The sequence below is a fragment of the Dasypus novemcinctus genome, chromosome 13 (assembly GCF_030445035.2).
Source record: "Dasypus novemcinctus isolate mDasNov1 chromosome 13, mDasNov1.1.hap2, whole genome shotgun sequence".
Taxonomy (NCBI): Eukaryota; Metazoa; Chordata; class Mammalia; order Cingulata; family Dasypodidae; genus Dasypus; species Dasypus novemcinctus.
In genome coordinates, this window is record NC_080685.1 from 108,611,219 (window position 1) to 108,634,445 (window position 23,227).

At 42.8% G+C, this 23,227-nt stretch overlaps 1 protein-coding gene across 4 annotated transcripts in view; it reads right to left on the minus strand.

Moving 5' to 3' along the window:
- The window catches only part of DUSP10 (dual specificity phosphatase 10), a 66,464-nt gene that overhangs the window by 20,644 nt on the left and 22,593 nt on the right, over window positions 1-23,227 (minus strand). For 3 of the 4 annotated variants that reach the window (XM_004484539.5, XM_004484538.4, XM_071207751.1), the window contains exons 3-4: window positions 12,819-13,190; window positions 9,228-10,416 (exon numbers count right to left, since the gene is read on the minus strand). In XM_004484539.5, the coding sequence (XP_004484596.1) occupies window positions 10,151-10,416; window positions 12,819-13,190 (638 nt within the window). In that variant the 3' untranslated portion in view covers window positions 9,228-10,150. Of the gene's footprint in view, window positions 1-9,227; window positions 10,417-12,818; window positions 13,191-23,227 lie in introns of those variants that run through there. The other variant, XM_058275248.1, reaches the window with a different exon arrangement.

A 23,227-nucleotide genomic window follows, 5' to 3' on the forward strand; every position in this document is an offset into this window, starting at 1 on the left:
CTGAGAGCAACGGAACCCAGAAGAGAAGTAAGAGGCCAGCAGATGCTGCCATTTGCCTTGCCATGTGGCAGAGGAGCTAAGGATCACTGGCAGTCCATCTTTGGGAAGAAAGCATCACCTTCAGGATGCCTTGATTTAGACATTTTCCCAGACCCTAATCATAAGTGAATAAATACCATTTCATGGTATTTACTTTGAGCAGCCTAAGAAACTAAAACATGTGCTTACTTCCCCTTTCGAAGTTGAGACTTAGGTACTCGGAAAACAAATCAGAAGATAATTATAATTTAAATTTTTCCTAAAGTGATCATATGTTAAATTTACTTGCAAAAGAATCAACAGCCTCATAGTAAAGACTTCAATTTTATTCTGGCACCAAAGACAACCAGCATTTAGAGATTTCTCCTCAATCACATCTCTCCCTTCAATATCCTTATCACAAAAGAACACTAAAATGGATGTATGAAGAAATCCAAGTTTCTGAATGTTCTTTGCTGCCTGCATGCATGATGCTGGAGCAGGGAAAGAAGAGAGCTGCAGTGTCCAGAGCTGAAGCCTTGGGCTGGAATATGTGCAAAGCCGATTAACAGAGACTCCCTTTGGAGTAGAATGTGACTTATCAAGTTCAATTATCTTAGTAAAAAAGAAGAGAGAAAATGATATGAGAAATCAAAGAAGGAAGGATGCGGGGTCTAGATGGTAACAAACAGGGTAAAAAAATGGGACAAGAAAGAAGTCACTCTGGATATCCCCCCTAACGTAGAAAGATTTCCCTTTTTATTTCAACGTCTATTTTAACTGGGACTGAGTAGCTGGTCATAGGACAAGGGACACCAAGGAATCATCAGTCTTCTGCACTTGTCATGGGGTCTATAGCAAAAGCAGTTATTGCCCTGCTTTTATTCCCCATTATTTCCCATTTCCAGGGTATGCCAGCCTGACTTATAAGTGCCAACACCTGTGATTCTTTGCCAGTGGGCTTACTGTGATCACTCTGCTGCCCTCTGAAAAGACTGGAAGTGATTGGGAATTAAAGCCACCCCCACAAAAGTAGCCCTCACCTAATGGGAGTCAATGAATAACATACCCCAGCCCTCTCACCCCTTGGTAGGATAATACCAAGTTTCATGTTCCACAACAACTGTCAGAGTTCCCCATTAGAATTAAGCTCCAGTTGTTCACAATGGAACTTTGTTGCTAATTTATTCTTTATTGGCTTCTCTCCCTACCCTGTCTCAATTCCCCTCTCCTGGCCAACCAGTTATTATGACTCCCTGTCTCACAGTTTGCTTCCAAGAAAGCCAAAGATAAGGCTAGGGTTATTCCAAGATCCCACAGTTGACTAATAAACATCAAGGACCCTCTAGAAGGCACGAGTCTGAAAGCTCATTCTACGTGCTGCTTGGTGGGGCATCTACTTTCCCAGTGTGATGACTTATTCCAAGTTCCAATAGTCAATATTTTGGTAACTGACTCGTGAGTTGTTATCTAATAGAACATTGAAATAAGAAAGATCTGTATTATTTATGCTTTTTTTTTTCCTATAGGAGCTTTCAGATTTGTCTTTGTAAATCAAGCAAAAGAGAGAAGAAGAGGTTCAAAGAATTAGCATTGAGTTATGGAGTATAAAATGCTTCTCAAACCAGTTACCTTCAAAATCTATCACATATTGGGAGTCTGAACTGGGTGAAGTAAAGAGACAGGTTGTATGGTTCTTAGAAAATGCACTCTTGGGAAGCGGACTTGGCCCAATGGTTAGGGCATCCATCTACCATATGGGAGGTCTGCGGTTCAAACCCTGGGCCACCTTGACCCATGTGGAGCTGGCCCACGTGCAGTGCTGATGCATGCAACGAGTGCCGTGCCACGCAGGGGTGTCCCCCGCGTAGGGGAGCCCCACGCACAAGGAGTGCGCCCCATAAGGAGAGATGCCCAGCGCAAAAGAAAGTGCAGCCTGCCCAGGAATGGCACTGCCCACATGAAGAGCTGACACAACAAGATGACACAACAAAAAGAAACAGATTCCTGTGCCACTGACAACAACAGAAGCAGACAAAGAAGATGACGCAGCAAATAGAACAGACAGCCGGGGTGGGGGGTGGAGAAGGGGAGAGAAATAAATAAATAAATCTTAAAAAAAAAAAGAAGAAAAAGAAAATGCACTCTTCGCAACAAGGTCATCAATCAAGGATTCATCAGGTAGGTCTAACTCTCTCCTGATGTCCTTTGATAGGCCTTGACTAGAGGACAGTTAATCACATGGACCAGAATGGATATAGATCACTTTTCCATATATTGATTTATTGTGCAAATTAAAAATAGCTACACGTTCTTCACTATGCTTCCCATTGAGAGGTGGTATCTAATTCCCTTAGTGAAAAAGATGAGTGAGAAATGATATGAAAAATTAAAAAAGGAAGGATGTGGGGTCTGGGCTTTCATTAGTGATTTACTTGATAAATAGTCTGTGGGAGAAGTGATATTTGTAGGTCTCCTAAGTTTATGTGATTTCCAAGCCCTGCCAGCCTTCACCTAGGCCTCATGGAAGACTTGTTCTTGGAAACCAGCCCCCATGTTTTGGAGAAGCCCAAGCATCTCCATGGAGTGGCCCATGTGGAAAGGAGCCAATATCTCCAGTGGACAACGCTGGCTAAGCTCCTGGGCAACTACATGAAGCAACTTGCCAGCCATTTGAGCTAGGCATCTTCTACGTGGGTCCTCCAGCCTGTCAGAGTACCCCAGATGACATTTCTTGAGGCAGAGATGAGCTCTTCCTGTTGAATGGGAATTTCTGATTGATGAGCAAACAAATCCCTTTTGTTTTAAGCCTCTAAGTTTTAGAGTAGTTTGTTACACAGCAGTAGGTACACTACCTGCAAAATAGGAAACAAAAGCAATACCGCATTCTTAAAGGGATTAATGCTATCAAAAAGAACTGAAAAAATGCAGAGATGGAGATTCCTACTATTTTCCTATTTATCTCACCTGTTTGGCCTATGCAGAATGAATCTTAGAGAATAACAATGGATTTATGAAGTCTCAGTCGGGTGTTGGCTCCAACTGGTGCTGCTGTCCTAGGTGTGGTTTTACTGATGGAGCAAATCAACATGTGGGACTTGGTGTGAATCTATGATTTGGCAAATGTTATTTCTCTACCCCTATTACTAAGGACAGGAGCTGGAAAATGACAGCTTGTGGACCAAATCTAGTCTGCTATGAGTATGCGTTTACAAATAAACTTTTATTGAAACCAGCTACGCTTACTCATATACATATTGCTTATGGCTACTTTTTTTTTCTTCTTTATTTTCTTTTAAATGTTATATTTAAAAAATATGAGGTCCCCATATACCTCCCACCCCCCTCACCCCACTCCTCCCACATCAACAACTTCTTTCATCACTGTGGGACATTCATTGCATTTGGTGAATACATTTTGGAGCACTGCTGCACCGCATGGACAGTGGTCTACACTGCAGTCTACACTCTTCCCCAGTCCACCCAGTGGGCCATGGCAGGACACACAACATCCAGCATCCATCCCTGTAGCACCAGACAGGACAACTCCAAATCCTGAAAATGCCCCCACATCATATCTCTTCTTTCCTCTCCCTGCCATCAGCAGATACCGTGGCCACTTTCTCCACATCAATATCACAATTTCTTCCCTTACTAATCACAATAGCTCCCCAGCACAACACCAGTAAGTCCACTCTAATCTATACTCTATTCCTCCATCCTGTGCCCCCTAGGATGGTTAAGTCCAGTCCCCCTCTACATCAAGAGGGGGCTTAGATTCCGCATGAATGATGGATGCAATCCTCTTGCTTGCAGTTGTAGGCATTCTTGGCTCCCTGGTGTGGTGGTTGATCTTCTTCACCTCTCTGTTAGCTGACCAAGGTAAGTCAAATAAACCAGAGGGTAGGAGTTGCAAGTCTGCTGAGGCTCAGGGCTATGGCTACTTTTGAGCTACAAAAGCAGGATTGAATAATTGCAAAAGAGATGATATGTTAAACCGAGGACTATAGTTAATAGTTACCAAAATGTGCTTTCATCAATTGTAACAAATATTCCACACCAATGCAAGGTGTTAATAATAGGGTGGCTTATGAAAATCCTGTATTTTATGTGTGATTGTTCTTTAAACAGAGAACGTCTCTAATAGAGAAAAAAATTGTTAAAGATATTATATGTCCCACAAAGTTTAAAATACTTAAGCTCTGGTTCTTCACAGAAAATGTTTGCTGACCCCTGGTAAGGATCATTAGAAGCACTTTGTTTTTAGGTGGAAGAGCCAGAAATATGTCTTCATTGTAGTACCTTAAGACTATTTCAGTTCTACAGTCCCAGGTCATAATCTAGCCCACAAGGTCCTTAATTGTCTGTCCGTTCCACAAGACATTACACAAGTACATTCCTTTGGTGATATCTGGTCAACTGGACCTGGTGAGCAGGATGTCCTAACTATTGTAGATAGCTTGTTAAGATAGTTGTATGCCAGAGATTGGGGTTAAAAACACACACACACACACACACAAATTCAGGGGCCTACATGGAAAGAAATTTTTAGAGATCCACTTGTTTGGAACATGTCAAAATGACCTTTTCACAGTAAAGGACAAGTTGATGCATCTGACCCCTCCTGCCATTAAGAAAGAGGCCCAATTTTTAATGGGCCTCGTTGGATTTTGGAGGGAACATATACTTCATGGGTATCTTCTTTAACCCATTTACAGAGTAAAGTGAAAGGTCATCCAGTTTGAGTGGGTCCCAGAACAAGCAAAGACTGCAACAGTTCCAGGCTGAGGTCCTAGCTGCTCTGACAGCAGAACCCAGTAGATCCAGTGGGGCTTGAAGTGATTGCATTAGACAGGGATCCCACATAGAGCCTTTTTTACCCTATAGATGAATCATAGAGCAGACATTTAGGCTTTTGGAGCAAAACTATGGTAGCTTCGATGGAAAAACTCTTCTTTTAAGGAACAACTTCTCATTTTCTCCTGGGCCCTAGTTGAAACTGGAAGCTTACTCATGGGCCATCAAGTTACAATGACACCGGAGCTTCCAATGGTGAACTAAGTGTTATCTGACCCGCCAAGCCACTAAACCGAGCATGAGTAACAGCATGCCATTATCAAGTGGAAGTAGAATATATGAGATCAGGCTCAGGAAGGTCCTTAAGGATCTCTAAAAATCTCACTGTGTGTAGGCCCCTGAATTTTTTTGTTTTGCTTGTTTGGTTTTTAACACCAACCTCTTGCATACAGTAAGATATGAACATTGCTTCATGGGAAGTAGCTGGAGGATCAGGGACTTAATTGGTGATAGGAAAGTCTGGAGAAGAAATGGACAGGGCTGACTGCATTCCCAAGGAGATATTGCAATGTCCACTGGGAGACACAGCATTGGTTTCATTAAACTAGAAATTGATACTTCCTGTGGGCCACTTTGGGCTCCTTATGTAAATGAATCAACAGGCAAAGAAGGGGGTTACAATATTGATTAGGATGATTGTGACGATCAGGGGAAAACTGAAAAAGGAGCATGTCTGGAATGCAAGGGTATCGCTTGCATTCTAGTCTTCTGTAATGAAAGTAAATGGAAAACAACTCAATTCAGGCAAGACTGCCAAAGGCTCAGATCCTTCCCAAATGAAGATTTAGGTCACTCTAACATATAAGGCACCCCGACCAAGTGAGGTGCTTGCTGAGGACAAAGAATATATGGAATGGGTAGCAAAAGAAGGAAGTTATAAACACCAGCTCTAACCACGTGATCTGTTGCAGAAATTAGGATGTTAGGATTTATGAATATTTATTTTCATATTAATATATTTAGTTATATATTAGCCAATTCTTTTTTTCTCCTTTATCTGCCATCTAATATAAAATGTGTGAAAGGTAGTTATCCTTATATATCAGTTTTTATATTACAGGCTATCAAAGGGAGAATGAGTATCAGCTAGAAAACAAAGAACATCATCTGAAATTGGTAAATATGGGACAAAGTCTCCTATTTTGGGGAAAGGGTTAGTGCTATCAACTGTAAAAGTATAGAAATGACAGCTTCACCTTATTAGGTAGAACCATCACTTTTGTCTTTATTTGGAAGTTATGTGTAATCGAAAGACATCTAGACGGACGCTAAGGTGCCAAGGGGTGAATTATGGTGGTTTTGTGATGATCAACTTAAATAAAATGGAAATGACAGTTTTCAGAATTCCTATCTCTGCTTCACACTGGGTTAAGGTAAACTTCAGAGGAAGTTTTCATGAGATTGGGTAGGCAGAAGTGAAGCAGCAACCAATCTCCTTTGAAGGGGCTCAGCACTGTTGCAGCTTGCGTGCCTTCTCACTGATGCACGGGCAAGTAGGAGGCCGGAGGCAGCGGCCATCGTTACAGCTTCCAAAGCTCCTCTTTCAGCATTGCCGAGTTCTGTGCTCGTTACCTGCTCAGCAATATAGCAAACAGCACAAGATACGTCTCCAAGTCACCCATATCATCGAGTTTGGGTAATGGGGGCTTATTTTTAATTCCTGGTTCTAGTTCTTCTCTGTTCCCTTCTGAAACTTTAAGCCTTTACTTCCTGACGGCCGTCCCTGCTGGCCTACAGAGGCTCCAGGCCCATCGTTAGAAACAGAGGCAACCAACTCCCATTGACCTCTTTGCTGGATCCCACAATCGCCAAAGCTCTAATCCCCAGAATAAACCCTTCATTCCGTTTCAGTTTTCTGCTTCTGATCAAAACCTGATAACTTCTTTCTTGCCCCCGAACATTGACAAAGGCTATCACAGAGAAGCAAAGAGGTGACCATGTAAGGGTTGGCATTCACATCTTACCACCTCCATAAAGGCAGGAAGTCTTCTATAAAAGACTTTGGTACCTGTTCTAGATACTTCATTATTGCTCATCCTTCAGAAGGCCATTGTTTAAAAGTCATTTTCTCCCACTCCTACCCTACCCCCAATCTATGCATAACTACTTCTCCAATCAGAGCTGAGGAGCAAACATCAACCCACATTTCCTGATATTGAATGTTAAAAATATAACATGTTTTGGCTTATTTACAAGAGTTCATCCCTAAACAAAGTAAAGGTTATTGTTGCTTGATTTGTATTCCATTTGGCTTCCTAGACTTCTTACCTTCCAGGAGAGCTGCTTAAAACAATTTATTAGCATTCTCCATCAGTCAACATCTAGAATGTGATTCAGGTACTAGCTCTTTACTCTGACACATTTTTTTACTACCATCTCTCATGTCCTCCTGTCTCATATTTTCCATTGCCCTTTAGAAGCTCACCCTGTCCTCATTTACTGCTGGGTGGTGTGTAGTTCTTCTTTCACATCTACCCTTGTTCATGTCCTCTGTTTATCAGCTTTCCTGCCCCACCTCTGCCCCACCCACCCCTGATCCAGAAGGAGCTGGCACCAGCTTTTATGAAATGTCAACTCTATATCCTGGTTAATATGCAATTGATTGGAAATGTATTAACTATGGCAGTAGAGGAGCTGGGCTGCTGTTCTGCTCAACTGAAGGTAACAGTGCCTTCTGTAGAGTTTTCTGTTATCTAACAGAATATTAGTCATCCATTATACCATGAAAGAAGTCATTCCACATGAAACCAGCCTGCTAGATTCTAAGAGTGATGCCAGCACTGGCCAGGCAGAGCTCTGCTTTCTCAGGAAGACACCCTCAATTACTTCTCAGCTCAGCCTTAACACTCCCAGGCACCAAGGGAGGCCCAGAAAACTGGGGAGTCTGGTTTCTAGCCTAATGACATGGCTAATCCGTATTATTTTCATCAAGTGGTTAGTGTTCCTCTTGGAGAAATGGAGGCAAATGACTCAAAGCAGATTAGTGAGAAGGACCTGAGTCCTTGCAGAATTCTTGGTATGCCGGTTGGCAGGATTCCTGTCGCCCCAGGACAGACTTTCTCTCAAAATCATGAACTCCCCAAAACATAAATCATTTCCACATAGCTAAAAACAAAAAATTATACTGACGCTTCTCCTCGTTTTCATTTTTTGCTTTTTTCAAAGAGAATAACCCTTATGCACTATCCAAAATGTAACATTTGGAGGACTTAGAATAAACAAACAGAAATGTCTGGGAAATCACAAAGCATTTTAAAACGCTAATTTCATATCAACCTGACTCCTTAAAAAGGCTTTCGCTCCAAGGAGATTGTTGGTTTGAAGAGTAGAAAGCACCAGAAGACACATTTACTTTTCACGTGATTAATACATTGTACTAAAGCCAACAGCTCTCAGTTGATTCCTCTGAATTCAGCGTCCACTTTCATAATAAAAGAAAAAATTTTAAGTGCTTCCATTAAAAAAAGCTAATTCAAAAACTAAACGTGAAAATATTTCAATATACAAGCTACAAGCAAATATATGTTCACAAAATTACTATGTCAAATATAGTCATACAGAAGTGCATATGCTAGAATTCAACTCTTTTACTCACCCCAAGCAAATTTAACTTTGCCGTGAATTGTCCCTAGGGCCAATTCCCCTGAACACCTATTTGTAATAAAATGTAAGGAATATTGGATTGTATTTCTTCCCCTACCTCCCAACCCCTCTGTGAATCAGAAAGCCAGCTATATATCAAACAAGTGTTGTCACAAGTTGTACTTATGAAACTGAGTTTAGTTTGCTGCGAAAAGAACAGGAAAGGCAATTTTCTGTAGCGCGCTATGTTGGCTGAAGGCCACCAAGCTGTCACTTGAACACGAGACCCACACATGGCAGGTTGTCTTGAATGAACACACACACACACGCATTTTTAAACAGCCCTGGTAAAGACCACTGGAGAGCTAATCACTCCATCTTGCAGTGATTTGGGCACCAAGGTCCAGAAACTGGCATAGCATCTGCTTAACCTGAGGTCTGCCTAAAGCTAGAAGGATCCACATCTGTAGAAGACGATGAGTTTGTGGAAAGACAGGAGTTAATACCTGAGCAGAGCAATACTGGAGCTCTTTTCCTTCCTTGCTAATTCTCTTTGGCTTCACATTCAGAAGTGAGAATATTTTCCCTTCTTCATATGTTTCCCCATATAAAAATATGTGTTTTATTTCCAATTGTGCTATACATACAATAGATGACAAGAGGTAAGAGATGCTTAAAGGTGTTGAAGAAAGGGGGGAGTCAAATCCCAAAATGAGTTTCATTTATATATTGAAAATAAATTTTTACACAATCAACAGACACACGCCAAGTATTTTTTGCGAAAAATATTTTTAAATAAATTTTTGTCTTTTTTTTACATTCTGATATACATATGTAACAAGGTTTATGGCACTGTAACCAGAATCAAAAAAAAAAAAAAAAAAAAAACCTAAACAAAGGAAAAAGGTGGGAAGGAAAGTAATTCATTGTATTTATTTCCTTTCTATCTCCAAGCTGGCAAATTTGCACTATTTCTCTCTTATGAGGCCGCCAGCTCTAAGTTGTCTGCACACTCAAAACACCATATTATTGCACAAGAAGCCAGTGAAGGCATATGGTATAATGGTCAGAAGTTCCTTGCTATTGAAAAGGCCGCCTCTCCAACTCAAAGAGTGAAAAAATAATAATCCCAAGCATGACACACACACAATCAACATTATCCTTGCCTCTTTAAAGAATGTGGGAAGGGTTCTTAGACCACTTAAGCTGCGCTCCTCTTCTCTTTGCACCAGTGAGCAAAGCAGGGCTCGATTTGGTTGGGTTTTTATTTTCTATATAGGTAGGCCCAGCAGATCCTAGGCCTTCATGAGTCAAGGTCTTTTCTACTTACTTTTGGTTTGTTTTAATTGTTTGAACGTGTAGTATCTTCGGTCTATGAACCTGCACAGACTATTTAGCCATAAACTCTACAAATAGCTTGAAAGGAAAGGGGAGGGAGATTAAGGTTTTATTATCGTTTTATGGTTGGCTTAGGAAATTACTTCTTTAGCCTCCCTGCTTTAGCAGTTTTGGGGAAGTGAATCTCAATGGCATCAAAAGTTAAATTCTTCTCACGCTTGTTAAAAATAAAAAAGTTTTTAAATGAGTTTGTTTCCATTCACAAACTGTACCCCCCATCTAAAAAAAAAAAAAGATAATCCTCTTTTGCTCCGTCTCCCAGTAGAGACAGGCAATCCCTGCGATCCAGCTGTCGTCACACAACTGTCTCCACACCCGTCAGCTTTGGTGTAAGGATCCGTGGTGTCACGCCGTTGTTGAGGTCTTCCTCAAACTCCAGCAACTGCCCCATGAAGTTAAGGTTTGGGGAGATAATTGGTCGTTTGCCTTTGACAAATTTGTAAGCATCAGTCATGGTCATCCGTGTGTGCTTCATCAAGTAAGCGATGACGATGGTGGCGGAGCGGGACACCCCGGCCTGGCAATGGATGAGAAGCCCTTTGCCACACTGGTGAGCTTCCTCTGGAAGAAGGGAGAAAGACAGCAGGTGAAGGGGGGGAAGGAGAGAGACGAGAGGACAGAGGGGAACTTTTGCACAGACTTGACACTGGCATATTTTGTAGAGAAAGAATGAATCAAAATGGGTTTAAACCCAACAATAAGTTACTAATTATGTCAGTTTATGTCACAATCTCCAGACCTGACTAAAATCAATACTAGCCTGAGCAATAAGATGCATTCCTATATTCAAACAGAAAAATAGGTGAGAAAATCACACATAGTAGCAGTTTACTTCATAGGCGATGGCAGCAGACTTAAGCTAGACATGCAACACAATTAGCCTACATCTTAAACGAGGCACTGATGAAGTAGTCCCTAATAGTTGTTCAACGTCTCCCTCAAATATTTAGTTTCATTTCTTTTCTGGAGTCATATTACTGAAAAGAGAGAGAGGCGGAAGAAGAAGGGAAGGAAGGAGGAAGGGAGGGAGGGAGGGAGGAAGGAAAGCAAGAAATGGGACTACGGGAATAATACCATCTGATTCAGGAATAAATACACCAGCCTAGTTAAAGCCTAAACATAGACTCTGCTTAGCTTAGACTCTCAGCACACATTATTATGTTTATAAAACCTGCTCTATTTTCCCTAAAACAAGTCTGTGAGATTTCAGTTTATACAATGGTATAACGATGAAAATACAATTGTCCCTATGCAGGCTTTGATTCTGAATTGTTCTACAGGCTAAATGCTATTTGTGATTTGTTTTGCTTTTCCTCTAAAAAAGGCAGGCAAGCCTGAATAATCTACAAAGAATGTAAGTGCTTTGGTTGAAATCCTCTTAGAACAGGCATATCTTATGCTACTCATTAAAAGGAAAACATTTTCTAACTTCCCCCAACTGGAATTTTCAGGGTGTAATTGTAGTCAGAACACCATATACCAACCAGGAAGTTTCTCATCTGCTTGATAAATATTTCTTCCTTGGGGCTCAAGGGTTGGCTAAAAATTTATTAATAAAGAATGTGAGGTATCTCTGCATCCAAAAAATGTTGCCAGCTGTGAACTAATAGGGCAATGTAAACACAGCCCCAGGGTGCTGCAGAAGGGCCCTTAGAGCCAAGAGCCCTGGGTTCCTGATGCTACAATTCCTCCGACCTTGGAGAAATCACTTTCCTTCTCCGAGTTCAGTGACCACTCAGAATTTCCTTCCAACCTGAACATTCCATGGTCTTGAGTTTAAGGCACAATTGGCCAGAAAAACAGTTGGGCTAAGTGACCAGAGCTGCCAACTCTCCAGCAAACCTACCAGACCCGATGGCTGTTAAATCCAAGGCTTGTTTTCCCTGACAGTGGAATGCCAAACATGCGTGTATTCTTTCTGGGACAGAGGCCCAGTAACTACCTGCTGCAATATTTAGGAGAAGTACTAAGCGACTCCTTTAGGGTGGAAAAGGTTAGCATCACCTAAAAAATTGAGGACCTGCTATGTGCCAGGTCTTGCCCAAAGGATCACTTGAGCCTTACAACAGTTTGAGACTTTAGAAATACCAAAAGTGAAGGGTTAGGCTGACAGCTGCTTCATTCAAGAGTTTAAGCCCTGCTGTCACTAGACTACTCTTCTTTGGGAAGAGCTCGGGACCCATGCCTTGACCCTTCCTACTTCAGTGAATTTGGGGTAAACTATATAAAGGAATCTAGTATCATCTCATTAACACACACCCCTCTCTGGTACCGAAAGTTTAAGAAATGAGACAACCCACTTAGAGGGGAAATCAACTCCTCACCCCTCCTCCTATCTCCCTCCTCTGCACCAATACGATGACTACTCTGAAAACGTTTCTTCAGAGCCAGCTCTTCAGCCAGTGCTGCCCAGATCACAGCCTCACGTAAGGAAGCCTCCTTACCAATTGCAAACCAGATTAACTCAAGGTAAGGAAATCAAGACACCTCCTACGCTGGCTGAAAAAGCCTTCATGGAGCGGTAGGGAGATACACATGTGCTTGGAGGTGGTGTCAGTGAGTCACTATGTTTTATTTCCTGCAAGGACTTAGGGGTGCTGGTAGGCCAGGCAGCAGCAGCAGCAGCTCCGGCCTCCAGTCCCTTACTCTCCATCAATCCTTCCGGCCTTAGGGTGTATGAATGCTACCTGCTACCACTTTCTGAGTATGAACTTGACAGATGAAGACTTCTAGTTGAACTGATCCCAACCCAGTTGAATGACGCTTCCTTCCCATGCAGCCTAAGGGCTCAGATGCACTAGGTGGGCTACGACTTAGGAGAACACTTCGGTCATCAGGTGGCAGAGCCCCCAGAACACCTCTGAACAACTTTTTTTTTTTTTGCAACCCCGAAGTAAACCTTGGACTGGAGAGGGAGGCGAAAGGAAGGCAGGGCAGGAGCATTCCTGGCGGGGGATAGTTACCGATGAACTCGAAAGCCTCCTCGAAGTACTGCCGCAGGTTCTGCTTGTTGCTGTCGGTGGCGGGCAGCCGCTTGTAGTTGAACAGCCCCTTCTCGTAGTGGTAGAGGGGCAGGTGAGTGGTGACGTTGATGACGTAGCCGATGTTCAGCCGCTGCATCGCGTCCAGGTCCTGCGCGTCCTGCTCGTTGCCCAGGAACAGGAAGGGCAGGATGGGGGTCAGCTCGGCGTTCTCGATGTCGGGGGTGGTGGGGATGCCCTGAGGTAGCGCGCTCGAGGCGGCGGACGCCCCGCCCCCGGCCTCCGGGCACTCCTGGAGCTGGAGCGAGTTGTCGCAGAGGTTCTCATGGTTCTGCTTGAAACTGCTAAGTCCACCTGGAACCGAAACACAGAGAGCAAGGTGACTCTCCCGAAGCTTCCAGAGCGGCCGGACGAGGTCGCCCGCCCCCTAGGGATGCGCGTGCGCTGTTGCTTAGGCTGACTTTGGAAAACAAAACAAAACAAAACTGAAAGTCTGTTTGGAGACCCAGGACAAGCTTGGGGGGAGATGACTGAGAGTAGTTATTTTGTTTGGAAGTGTGCTCTGTATGCAAACTGGGGCATGTTCCCCTGGAAGGAGCTCCACGCGGCATCAGGCGATTTCATCAGTAGCAAATTTGATCTGCCTCAAAGAGCCAGATGCTCAGTGGCCTACATAGTAGTTCCCCGCACTTTGGGAGCTGAGAAAAGCAGAGATGACCTCTTAGGGTGGAGGACCTGCGGGGACCTCGGCAGCGCAGGCAATGCGTCCTGCCCCCTTCGTAAGCCCACCCCACCCAAAATGCACCAGAATGGCTAAGAACAGGGACCCTGGCAGAAGAGCCAGACTACCTTGGCTATCATCTCCATTCTACCATTTCCTGGCTCTCTAGCTTGGGCAAATTAATTTCTCCCCCTGTGCTCCATTTCCCTCATCTATAAAAGGAAGGTGCCTTTCGCAAGTCAAGAATGAATGTATACATGTAAAGTGCTTAGCAAATTGCCTGGCACAATATGTACGCCTAGCAAGTATTAGCTGTTTTTATTAAGAGTATTTATATTACTGCCTATAAGTACAGGCAGCTGAGAAATGCTTGGGGGATAAAAAAAAAAAAAAAAAAAAAAAAGATGGGGCAGGACAGCAGCTTGTCCTTACGATCTCTTTCTAGATAGTCTCCATGTGGGGGCCTGACATCTGTCAGCCCTGACTTCCAGGAGAATAAAGTCTGACAGCAGCCCAGTGCCTGGGACTCAACTTTCTGAGGATTGTGTGAACAGAAACCCAGCGGGAAACTTCTAATGGATCCCACGGGCCCACGAATCACCCCCTCAACAGCCGCAGGCTCACGTAAATACAACTTCAGGAAATAATCTGACCAAGTGTGGTCAGCTAGATGCATAAAGATGTTCACTGCAGCACTATCTGCTTTATGGAAAAGTCCAAATACATAACAAAAGGAAAGGCCAATGTAAAAGGTATCACATATATTTCATGGGATACTGTGAAGCCACTACAAGAGGAGACTGTGAAAATTATGAGAAAACCAAGAAAATTTAATAATTAGCAAAAAAGGCCAATTCAGAAACATTCACCATACTTATGCTCAAAAATGGAAGGACCATGCAAAAAAACAAAAGAATAATTGCAGTTTGGAAATTTATGGATCATGGCTTCTTATTCAAATTTTCCCTTTATTATTTGCTACAAACACTTCATGCAGATACCCCCAAGGGGTTATTTCGAGGCTCCAGCTATACCATAGACAGGTAAGGGCTAGGAAATTTGACGGGACATTTTTACTACCAAATGAGCTCTAATTCTAATCAAACAGAACTAAATATACTCTGCCCTTCCCCCTTTGAAAAGAGGAGGGCATTGGAAAAGTTCTGTAAGCTAAAAGCCACAAGAACAAAATATTTGCACCCAAAGGTAGTCAGGTGCCTTATGACCATCTTGATAAGACAGGAAATGTCAAGTGTGAACAGGATATGATTATGCTGAAATAAGTCTATCAGCCTACTACTTTCTGAACCTAATGTGTGTTCTTCTTCATTTCAAGTCTTGTCTTTGGAAACCAGAGCAGGAAGCTCCAGATTGTAACCTAGACTCTTCACAACTGAGGGACATGGTGAGAAGTCATTCTTACTAAGGCATGATAATGATCTGAAGAAAATTCAAAGGGTAATATCATCATCACTTTTCTAATCTGTAAGCATCAAAACCTACCTTTGCTGTCTGTAAAGAAAAACAAGAGAGCTATAAATTTATTCTGACAAATATCTAGAATTACTAGTCTTATATATTATTAGTTGATTCTTCTATGGAATCATGAAAACAGAGTTTGACTGGGCCCAAAGAGATAGTTTTTAAAGTGGAAAACCAGAAAAATATTATTAGAGAATCCTTTAAAAAAAAGGGGGGGGGGGGGGGGTGAACCCACTGTCACCGTCACAGGTCCCACAAAAGGGATGATAGTTATTTTTAAATCTGCTTAGCTTTACCTCCATAAAATACAAGTAAACAGTTCCACACAGATTCTGTGACAGGAGACTACTTCACTTATTTTCCTAAGAAAAACGTAGTTGTTACACTTTTTATATAAGATGAGAGAACAACAAAACAAACTCAATAAAAGTGTCTAAGGGAAAGGACAGGAAAAAAACAAACAAACAAAAGCCACTTCTCTCTGTTCTTATTTAGGGCACCAAAGCCGTAATTTGTCTTAAATGCAGCTAGTTTTTTTAAAAAGCATGTCAGAAAACCCCCCACACAGAAAAAGCAGCACACAGCTTTTTAAAATTCTGTCTCTACACCTCCTTTTGCGATGACATCAGCTGGAGGCTCCCCACCTGCCCAGTTGCCATAGCAGTTACACAAAGACATACAATGACATCAGTTGGCATGATATCAGCTCTTTGAGTGCAAACAATACAAGAAGAACTACTTTGTTTAAGGCCTTTGGTGCAACTGTGTTCTGGGGAGCCAATGATGTAATGCAACAGGTGGCATGGGCCCTGCATTTGCCTAATGGGGGGAAAACCCATGGGGGAGGGCGGAGGGCAGGGAATCTGAGACAGACACGCACAGAATGCTCCAATTCACAGGGGTGCATACGTACAAAATTATGCATACGTGGTATGCTGAAGCCATTGGGGAGCCCTACGCACACTTGGAAAGAGAATGGAGAGAAAAGGAAATACTGGCATTCAAGCATGGACAGGGAATTTAGCTGGACAAGGAAATTCTCATTGAGAGGGTGAAAGAAATAGTCTCCTGTTCAATTGCAGCCTGCTGATCAACCTAAGCCATTGGTTCTCAGGAAGGGTTCTGCACATCTATACTTTGGGATGCAAAACTCTCTCAGGGTGGTGCTTAAAGCAAAACAAGGCAGAGGGGAGTGGAGGGCCGAGTGCCATCTTCTGGGGGGGGCCTGGAAAGTGGAATCGGAGCTGGCGGGGGCAGAGCAGGGCTGGCCCAGGTTTCCAACTATTTCCCCCACCCTACCCCATCAAGATCCACCAGAGGCCAAACGGAACCCTCACTGAATCAGGAGCTTTGATTATTTTGTATTTGTTATTACCATTATGAGAAGCTGGAAACATAATAATTAGCAAACCATTAAGGTAAAGGCAGGTGTCACGGTGACTACGAGCCCAGGTGTGAAGCAGACACACCCAGGCCACAACTGCGGCTCTGCCTGGCAGCAATCCTGAGACCCGCACAAGCCACGTTCCTTCACGGAGCCTCAGTTTACCATCCACGAAGTAAAGATAACGTCACCTACGCATAGGGTTGTGGTGCAGATTAAAAAGAAGGCCACGCAAACACGCTGGTATATCAGCAGGTGTTCCATAAGTAACCCCGTGTAGCTCAATATCCCCGCAGCCACTGAGCTCGTCTCCAAATGGCCCAGTGCTCATGCGGTGCAGGGAGCCAAGGCAGGGACCGGGAGGCCAGACCAGCGCATCCCAGCACCGCCACACGCTGGCTCTGAGCCCTGGGGCAAGCTCTTGCCCATTCTGCATTTTTCCACATACCAAAAGGGGATAATAGCAGGACCTACCTCCCAGTACCTTTGTAAAGAGTAACCTGGAGCCCCGAGTGAATTTGAAGTCATGTCTGGCACATAGTATGTGCTACACAAGTATTGGCTTTTATCAGTTTTTGTTACTTTGGGAAACTACCATTTTAAAGACCTAAAACAAATCTGTTTAATATAAAGACCATAAATGATAAGTTAGTGTTCCCGAGTTTCACTTTTAAATCTTTAATAATGTTATATGAATTTTGCCTCAATAAAAAGAAATCATTTCTTCTCTCAAAAGCTTACTAACAAGCAAACAAACAACAACAAAACAAGAATTAGGAACCATGATACCTGATCAGCTTTAAAGTCTGAATAATATTTTTTTTCCCAGAAAAGAAAGCAACAACTTGCTATTCTGATTTCAGTTTTCCGGCCTAGCTTTCCTAATAAAGACTGCATGTCTCTGGATTCCTCATTTTTCCAGAGGAGGACTGAATTTTTTAAATAACTGCTCTTCTTCCCTTCACCCCCACTCCCAGTTCTCACCCAGCTGAGTGAGCACCCTATGCACACAAATACTTGCACTTAATCAGTGCAAATATTTTCTAGGCATAAGCCACAATTCTGGGGGGGTGAACATTTTCAAACCTTATCTCAAAACTAGGTCTAGCTTGGCCAAAACAAGTACCGTCAGTATGTTGCGTCAATGGCAACAGCAAAGAATACTTAGCCCCACTGAAGGAAGAAAACATAGAAATGCCAGCCGCCAGTTTCTTCCAACAGGAGGCCGGTTGAGTGACAGTCCCTCTGAAGTAATGGATTTCAGTTTTAGTGGGAAACAACACTTTGTAGATGCATTTCAGCTTCTGTCACTGTTTTGACTATTGCAGTCCTAGAAACAGAAGAGCTCTCGGTAATGCAATTCAGAGGCCTGTCGGGCAATCTAGAAATATAGAATCTATAGGCAAGAGAGTCCCGTGTTCCAAAAATGGTTAGCACTTCCACACATAAGCATTTTGGTTTTATGTTAGAATGAAGGTAAGTAATTTCCAGACATTTAAGGGAAACTCTCACTGAAGGTCAGCCAATAGAACTAAAGCCAAAAATAAAGAAATGAGAGAGAGAAAGAGGGAGGAAGGAAGGAAGGAAGGGAGGGAAGGAGGGAGGGAAGGAGGGAGGGAGAGAGGAAGGAAGGAAGGGAAGGAGGGAGGGAGGGAGGGAGGGAGGAAAGAGGCAGGGGGACTAATTAGACTCTCCTACAAGTTTGCTAGAAGCATCTTCATCACTCCTTTTGTTACCTAGTCTTTCTTACTGGGTGACTAATCTTTTAAAGATGGTACTTTGATGATAGTGGTTAAGAATGCAGACCCTGGAACCAGACCGCTTGAGTTTAAAATCCAGGCTCTTGCCACTTACTAGCTGTGTTGCCATGGACAAGTGATTTAATAACACTGCACTTCAACCATCACACCGTTAATATGGAGATAATAGTAGTATCCCTTTCACAGGGCTCTTAATATGGAGAAAATGCTATATGAGAGTTGGACATTATTATAAATGGGAAGGATATCAGTGTAAAATGAATCCCTAGTGGATACCTATTTTGTGGGTCCTCCATGGAAACTGGAGTATATCCTGGTGCACTATCAAGATTTTCTTCACATCAGGATCCTCAGGGAAGAAACAGAGCTTGGATGAATGAAAGCTGATGTCAGGCTTCTAGGCTGAAACTCTCAAAGATGGAGGTCATAATTTTCAGGGCAAAATATCACCCACTCACCAGGAGAAATATTTAAGGTACCAGCTAGACCACAAAGACTGTTACCACTTCCTGTCTTCTATGAATTTGTCTTTACAGCCCATAGGCACGATTAGGTATTTTACAGTAGGAATGATTTCAAGGTCAATACTGTATGGTATCTTAAATTGTCTTATGAGCCTATGCCCAGAGAACCTGTATTTCTTTCCCAGAGAGAAATACAGAGGCTATATTCAAGAGAAAGAATGAGTCAAGTAAGAGTTCTGTACCACTAGTTATATGACAACAAGCAAAGGGAAAAAGAAACATTTCCAATACAGGGAGGCAATGGGGGAGGGGGTGTAAGGGAACAAAAACAGAGCTTTAGTTAATAAAGAAAACTTAGCAAGGAGTAAATGTAGCTCAAGTGGTTGAGCACCTGCTTCCTATGTATGAGGTCCTGGGTTTGAACCTTGGTATCTATCTCAAAAGGAAAAAAAAATTTTTTTTTTAAACTTTAGCAGCAGTTTTGCTTATGGGGACTGAGTCAGAGAGAAGTGTTCCTATGATCATGTCTTTTAATCACTTCCCTCAGAGCAGTGTGGCCTGGCTTACACGTGAAATGTCTATTGTGTGAAAAGACATACTGAGGTACCATAAGCTTAAAACCTGTAAGAAATCTCAGGATCCTGGAGTCATTTGAGGCCATATTGATTATTTGGGCAAGGCACATTGTTCAGTGTTCCAGGAAGACATATCTATGTGTATGGTAGTCCCTCACCTGCTAAGTTCTTATGGTCTGGTTTCTCAGGCAGGAGAGACACATTATCTACAGACACATTTTTAAAGCCAACTATAGAAGCCAATCTAGGACGTATAAGGCAACATGGACAGAGCTTCAGCTTGGATTTAGAAGAGTGGTTCTGCCACATTCCAGCTGTGTGACCACGTTAAAATTATTGAATCTTTCCTGGCGAGTTTCCTTAACCATAAAATGGGGATACAACTACTCAGGGCCATTGGGATGATTCAAAGAGATTGCACGCAAAACGCCCAACCTGGTGTCTTTCAGAAGACACTCACAACCTATAGCCATTTGGATAATTTTCCAACAGAGTAGCAAAGATAGCAAGTACTCTAAGTAGTCAGATGCAGGAAGGTTTGGCCAGAAGTGAGACCACGAAAAAGAGTAAAGTTGGGTTGGGTGAAAGGAGATCATTTGCCAGAGGCAGTCTGAATCAAGAGCATAACCAGGGCAAGGCTGGCAAAGCAGAAGCCATGGGGGCACCCTGGCTGCATCAATACTGCTTGGTCATCGTTTAGATGCCACACATGCAGGATGAAGTGGCATGCAGGCTGTGCACTGGGGTTTGGGGTTGATGATCTCCGTTGGAAACCTCATTTCATCTTAAGAGTGCAACAGAATTTTAAAAAGACACCTAGTTTTACCGAATGGCCAAAAATACAAACCTGGCAAAATTTCTAGGGCTATAGAGACAGATTGATACATATGTTTTTTCTACACCTCTGTTCTTCAATAAATTGAGGCATCCAAAATTTTTCTCAAGGTCACTCTATAGAAAGTTCCAACAACTTACTTGTATGAATTTATAATCTCACTCTACAATTAAAACCATGTTATTAATAGATGTTTCTGCATTTTTCATGTTTTCCTTCAGATGAATATGTAAATTAATGGCTTTGCTAGAAATTAAGTTCTTATTTAAATCCCTTTGTACATAGACCTAAGCCATGTGACACATGAAGATCAGAGGTTTGCTAATATGCTAGATAACAATGAGAGCTATAAGGAAGAGATATTGAGATAGGTAATGAATCTATTTTCAGAAAGAACTTACAAAAATTAAAAAGGAGCTCCCTAGTGCATACTTCACCAAGTGACAAACGATTTTTAAAAATTACTTCATGAGTGTCTTCCCATAACAGACTAAAGATTATTCCTGTTCTTCCCTAATATATTAATCTAACCAAGTTGTGATTAGTTAATAATGTTTGGGAGAAAAAAGAAAATCCCGGAAAAGTTCACATTAGAATTTGCTTGAATTTTGAATTAATGAGAATGTCCTCTCACTGAATTTTCTGCTAGAGAAAAAAAAAAAAGGACTATTAATATTTACATGAAATAGACTTTAGCATAACTTGGAGAGTCATCGGAGCTCTGATTTCCCTCAGATTATGTGCCATCCCTCACATCCCAACAATCTGCAATATTATAAAACCTCACATTCTAGGAGTAAGCTAATACTTGGCTATAACCTAACCCTTATCAAGAACTAAAAAGTGTACATTTGCCCACTCTTAAATCTTTGCATAATTTGCCATGTGCCTTTTTCTAAATTTTTGGTTCTACTTGACTTTTACAAACATTTTTTACCATTAAATTGTTTGGGGGCTATTGTAATTGTTATTATTAATATGTTTTAAAATATATTGCTTTCTTCTTCAATTGATAAAATCTTTGTAATGCCTTCAATAGAAAGATTTTTAAAAATTCTTATGTAAATATGTACCTCCCAAAAAAAAGCAAACTGAGTCAGAAAGTTCCAATGATTTAGAAACTGTGATTTTTAAAAACTGAAAGTAAGCCTTTAATTTTAAGCCTTCCAAAAGACTCTGACCCTAGAATGTTTGCATGAGAATTTAAAGAAGTTCTCCCTCTCACCCCACTATCTAAGGCTCCCAGCTCACAGAGTCTGGCATGTGCAAGTCCTCTAACTACAGAATTGATGCAGAAAAGGGCTGGGAATTAAATTTCAGCCTGCTGAAGTAGCTATGTCCACACAAAATGCCAGCTTCATGTTACTAGCCCAAGAAGGGAGATGTACTCCTAATGCCCATTCTCAGCCATCTCTCCTTTAAGGTTTTAATGAGTAACCAGTATTTGGAATACCGCAAGTTGAGTTTGTGCGTCTTTGAATAGCACAGGCAGATTGTTTGAGAGGATACTTCACAAGCATGTAAATACAGCCTGTTCCTTTAAATCTGTTAGCTCATTTATTTACATTGGAACAGAAAGCACTGCCAGAAGTAACAGCTGATGACAGTCATGTAGTTTTCCACAAAGACAACAATTAAACAGCTCTGTGTCACTTCAGTGAGCAGGAGGACTTTTATGGGAGCAGGATTTAAACTGTTAGACCTCAGAGTTCCCACAGCCAAGGACCCCTCAGGTTTTGGAGAAGTCGGTGTAACTTTAAGGAAGATCACCCTTTGGTGCTCCTTCCCCGTGGCCAGCTGGAGCTGGAGCTTCCCCTCTCTCCCTTCTCCACCCCTCTCCTCTCTACCCTTCTGGAGGAGGGAGGAAGGGGGGATTCTTCATAGACGACGCTTTGATTCTTGAATTTCTAATGAATCCATGGAAAACCTTGGAGCCTGTTTTTCAGGAAGCAGGGGTGGGAAAAGGTGGGGGCAGTGGTTGAACCCTCATCCACCAGCCCACTTCCATATCTTAAGGGAGGCAGTGTTCCATCAAAGAACCCCATCTCTACACCCTGTCTCAATTCGGTTTCAGAATGAACAGCCTGGAAGTTAGGGTAGGGGCCAGCCTTACTGACTTCTCTAAGGCTTCTGCCAGAGGAGAAGGGAGAAAAATGTCTTTGACTCTCATCAGACCTAGACTGGAGTAGACGGAGCAGACGTTTCTGGTGGGTTCAGCTTCCCCTTTTCTCCCCCAACTTCCCCCCCGCCCCAGGCCAGCCTGTGAAGTCTCCTTCTTCACCAGGAGTTCATGCCTCCCTCCCACTAACGAAAACACCAGTTACAGAAAGTAAAAGGAATTGCCTTTCCTCCTGGGATGGGGGTTTGGGATTCAATCAGGAGAATGGCTTTCTAATGACAAGTGTGCCTATCAAAATACAGGCTGGTGGTTTAGCCAGGAAGACGGGGCTACAGAGGGACAGCAGAGTTCAAGCTCTCCAGGTCCCTGACAACTTGCAAGTGCAGTTTTGCTTCTGGTTTCTCTAACCTTACTTAAGTCACTCTGTAATCACAGCCCAGTTCCCAGGGAGAAAAGACCAACGTAGTATTAACATAGTTTTCACTTTTCTAATCTCTTTTATCTAAGAGCAAGCTTAGGAGCTTGAGGAAGTAGATGACATTCTGATGATATCCCACCTCTTCCTCCCAACTCAGCCAGTTCGGATCTAACCCGAGAAGACTAAAGATAAATGTGAACACGCAGGTCAAGAAGATAATTATAAACTCTGATAGGGACCAGGGAGCTGCCCTCCAGTTCCTGGGTACTATGAGATACCAAAACTCAGGGACGAAGGGTTCAGGGAAGGCCTCCCTGAGGGATAAGAAGGGATTTACTGGTTTGGGAAAGGTGTACAGAAGAGCAAAGAGGGTCAAGGAACGGCCCAGGCAGAGTGAACCAGCCCACGGGACAGGTGGGAAGCTCACGAGTGACTCCGGGGAGGGTGAGGTGGCCAGCAGGAGCTCAGTGGACGGGCAAGAGGGAGAGAGTGCCCAGAAGAGGTTAGAGGCCCCAGCAGGGCCCGTCTGCACGGGCGTGCGCAGGCCACAGCAGCTCGTTTGGATTTTATTCTAAGACCTGTGGGAAGCGCCGGCGTGTTCAGAGGTCCGTAACGGGGCATCAGTAAGGGCTG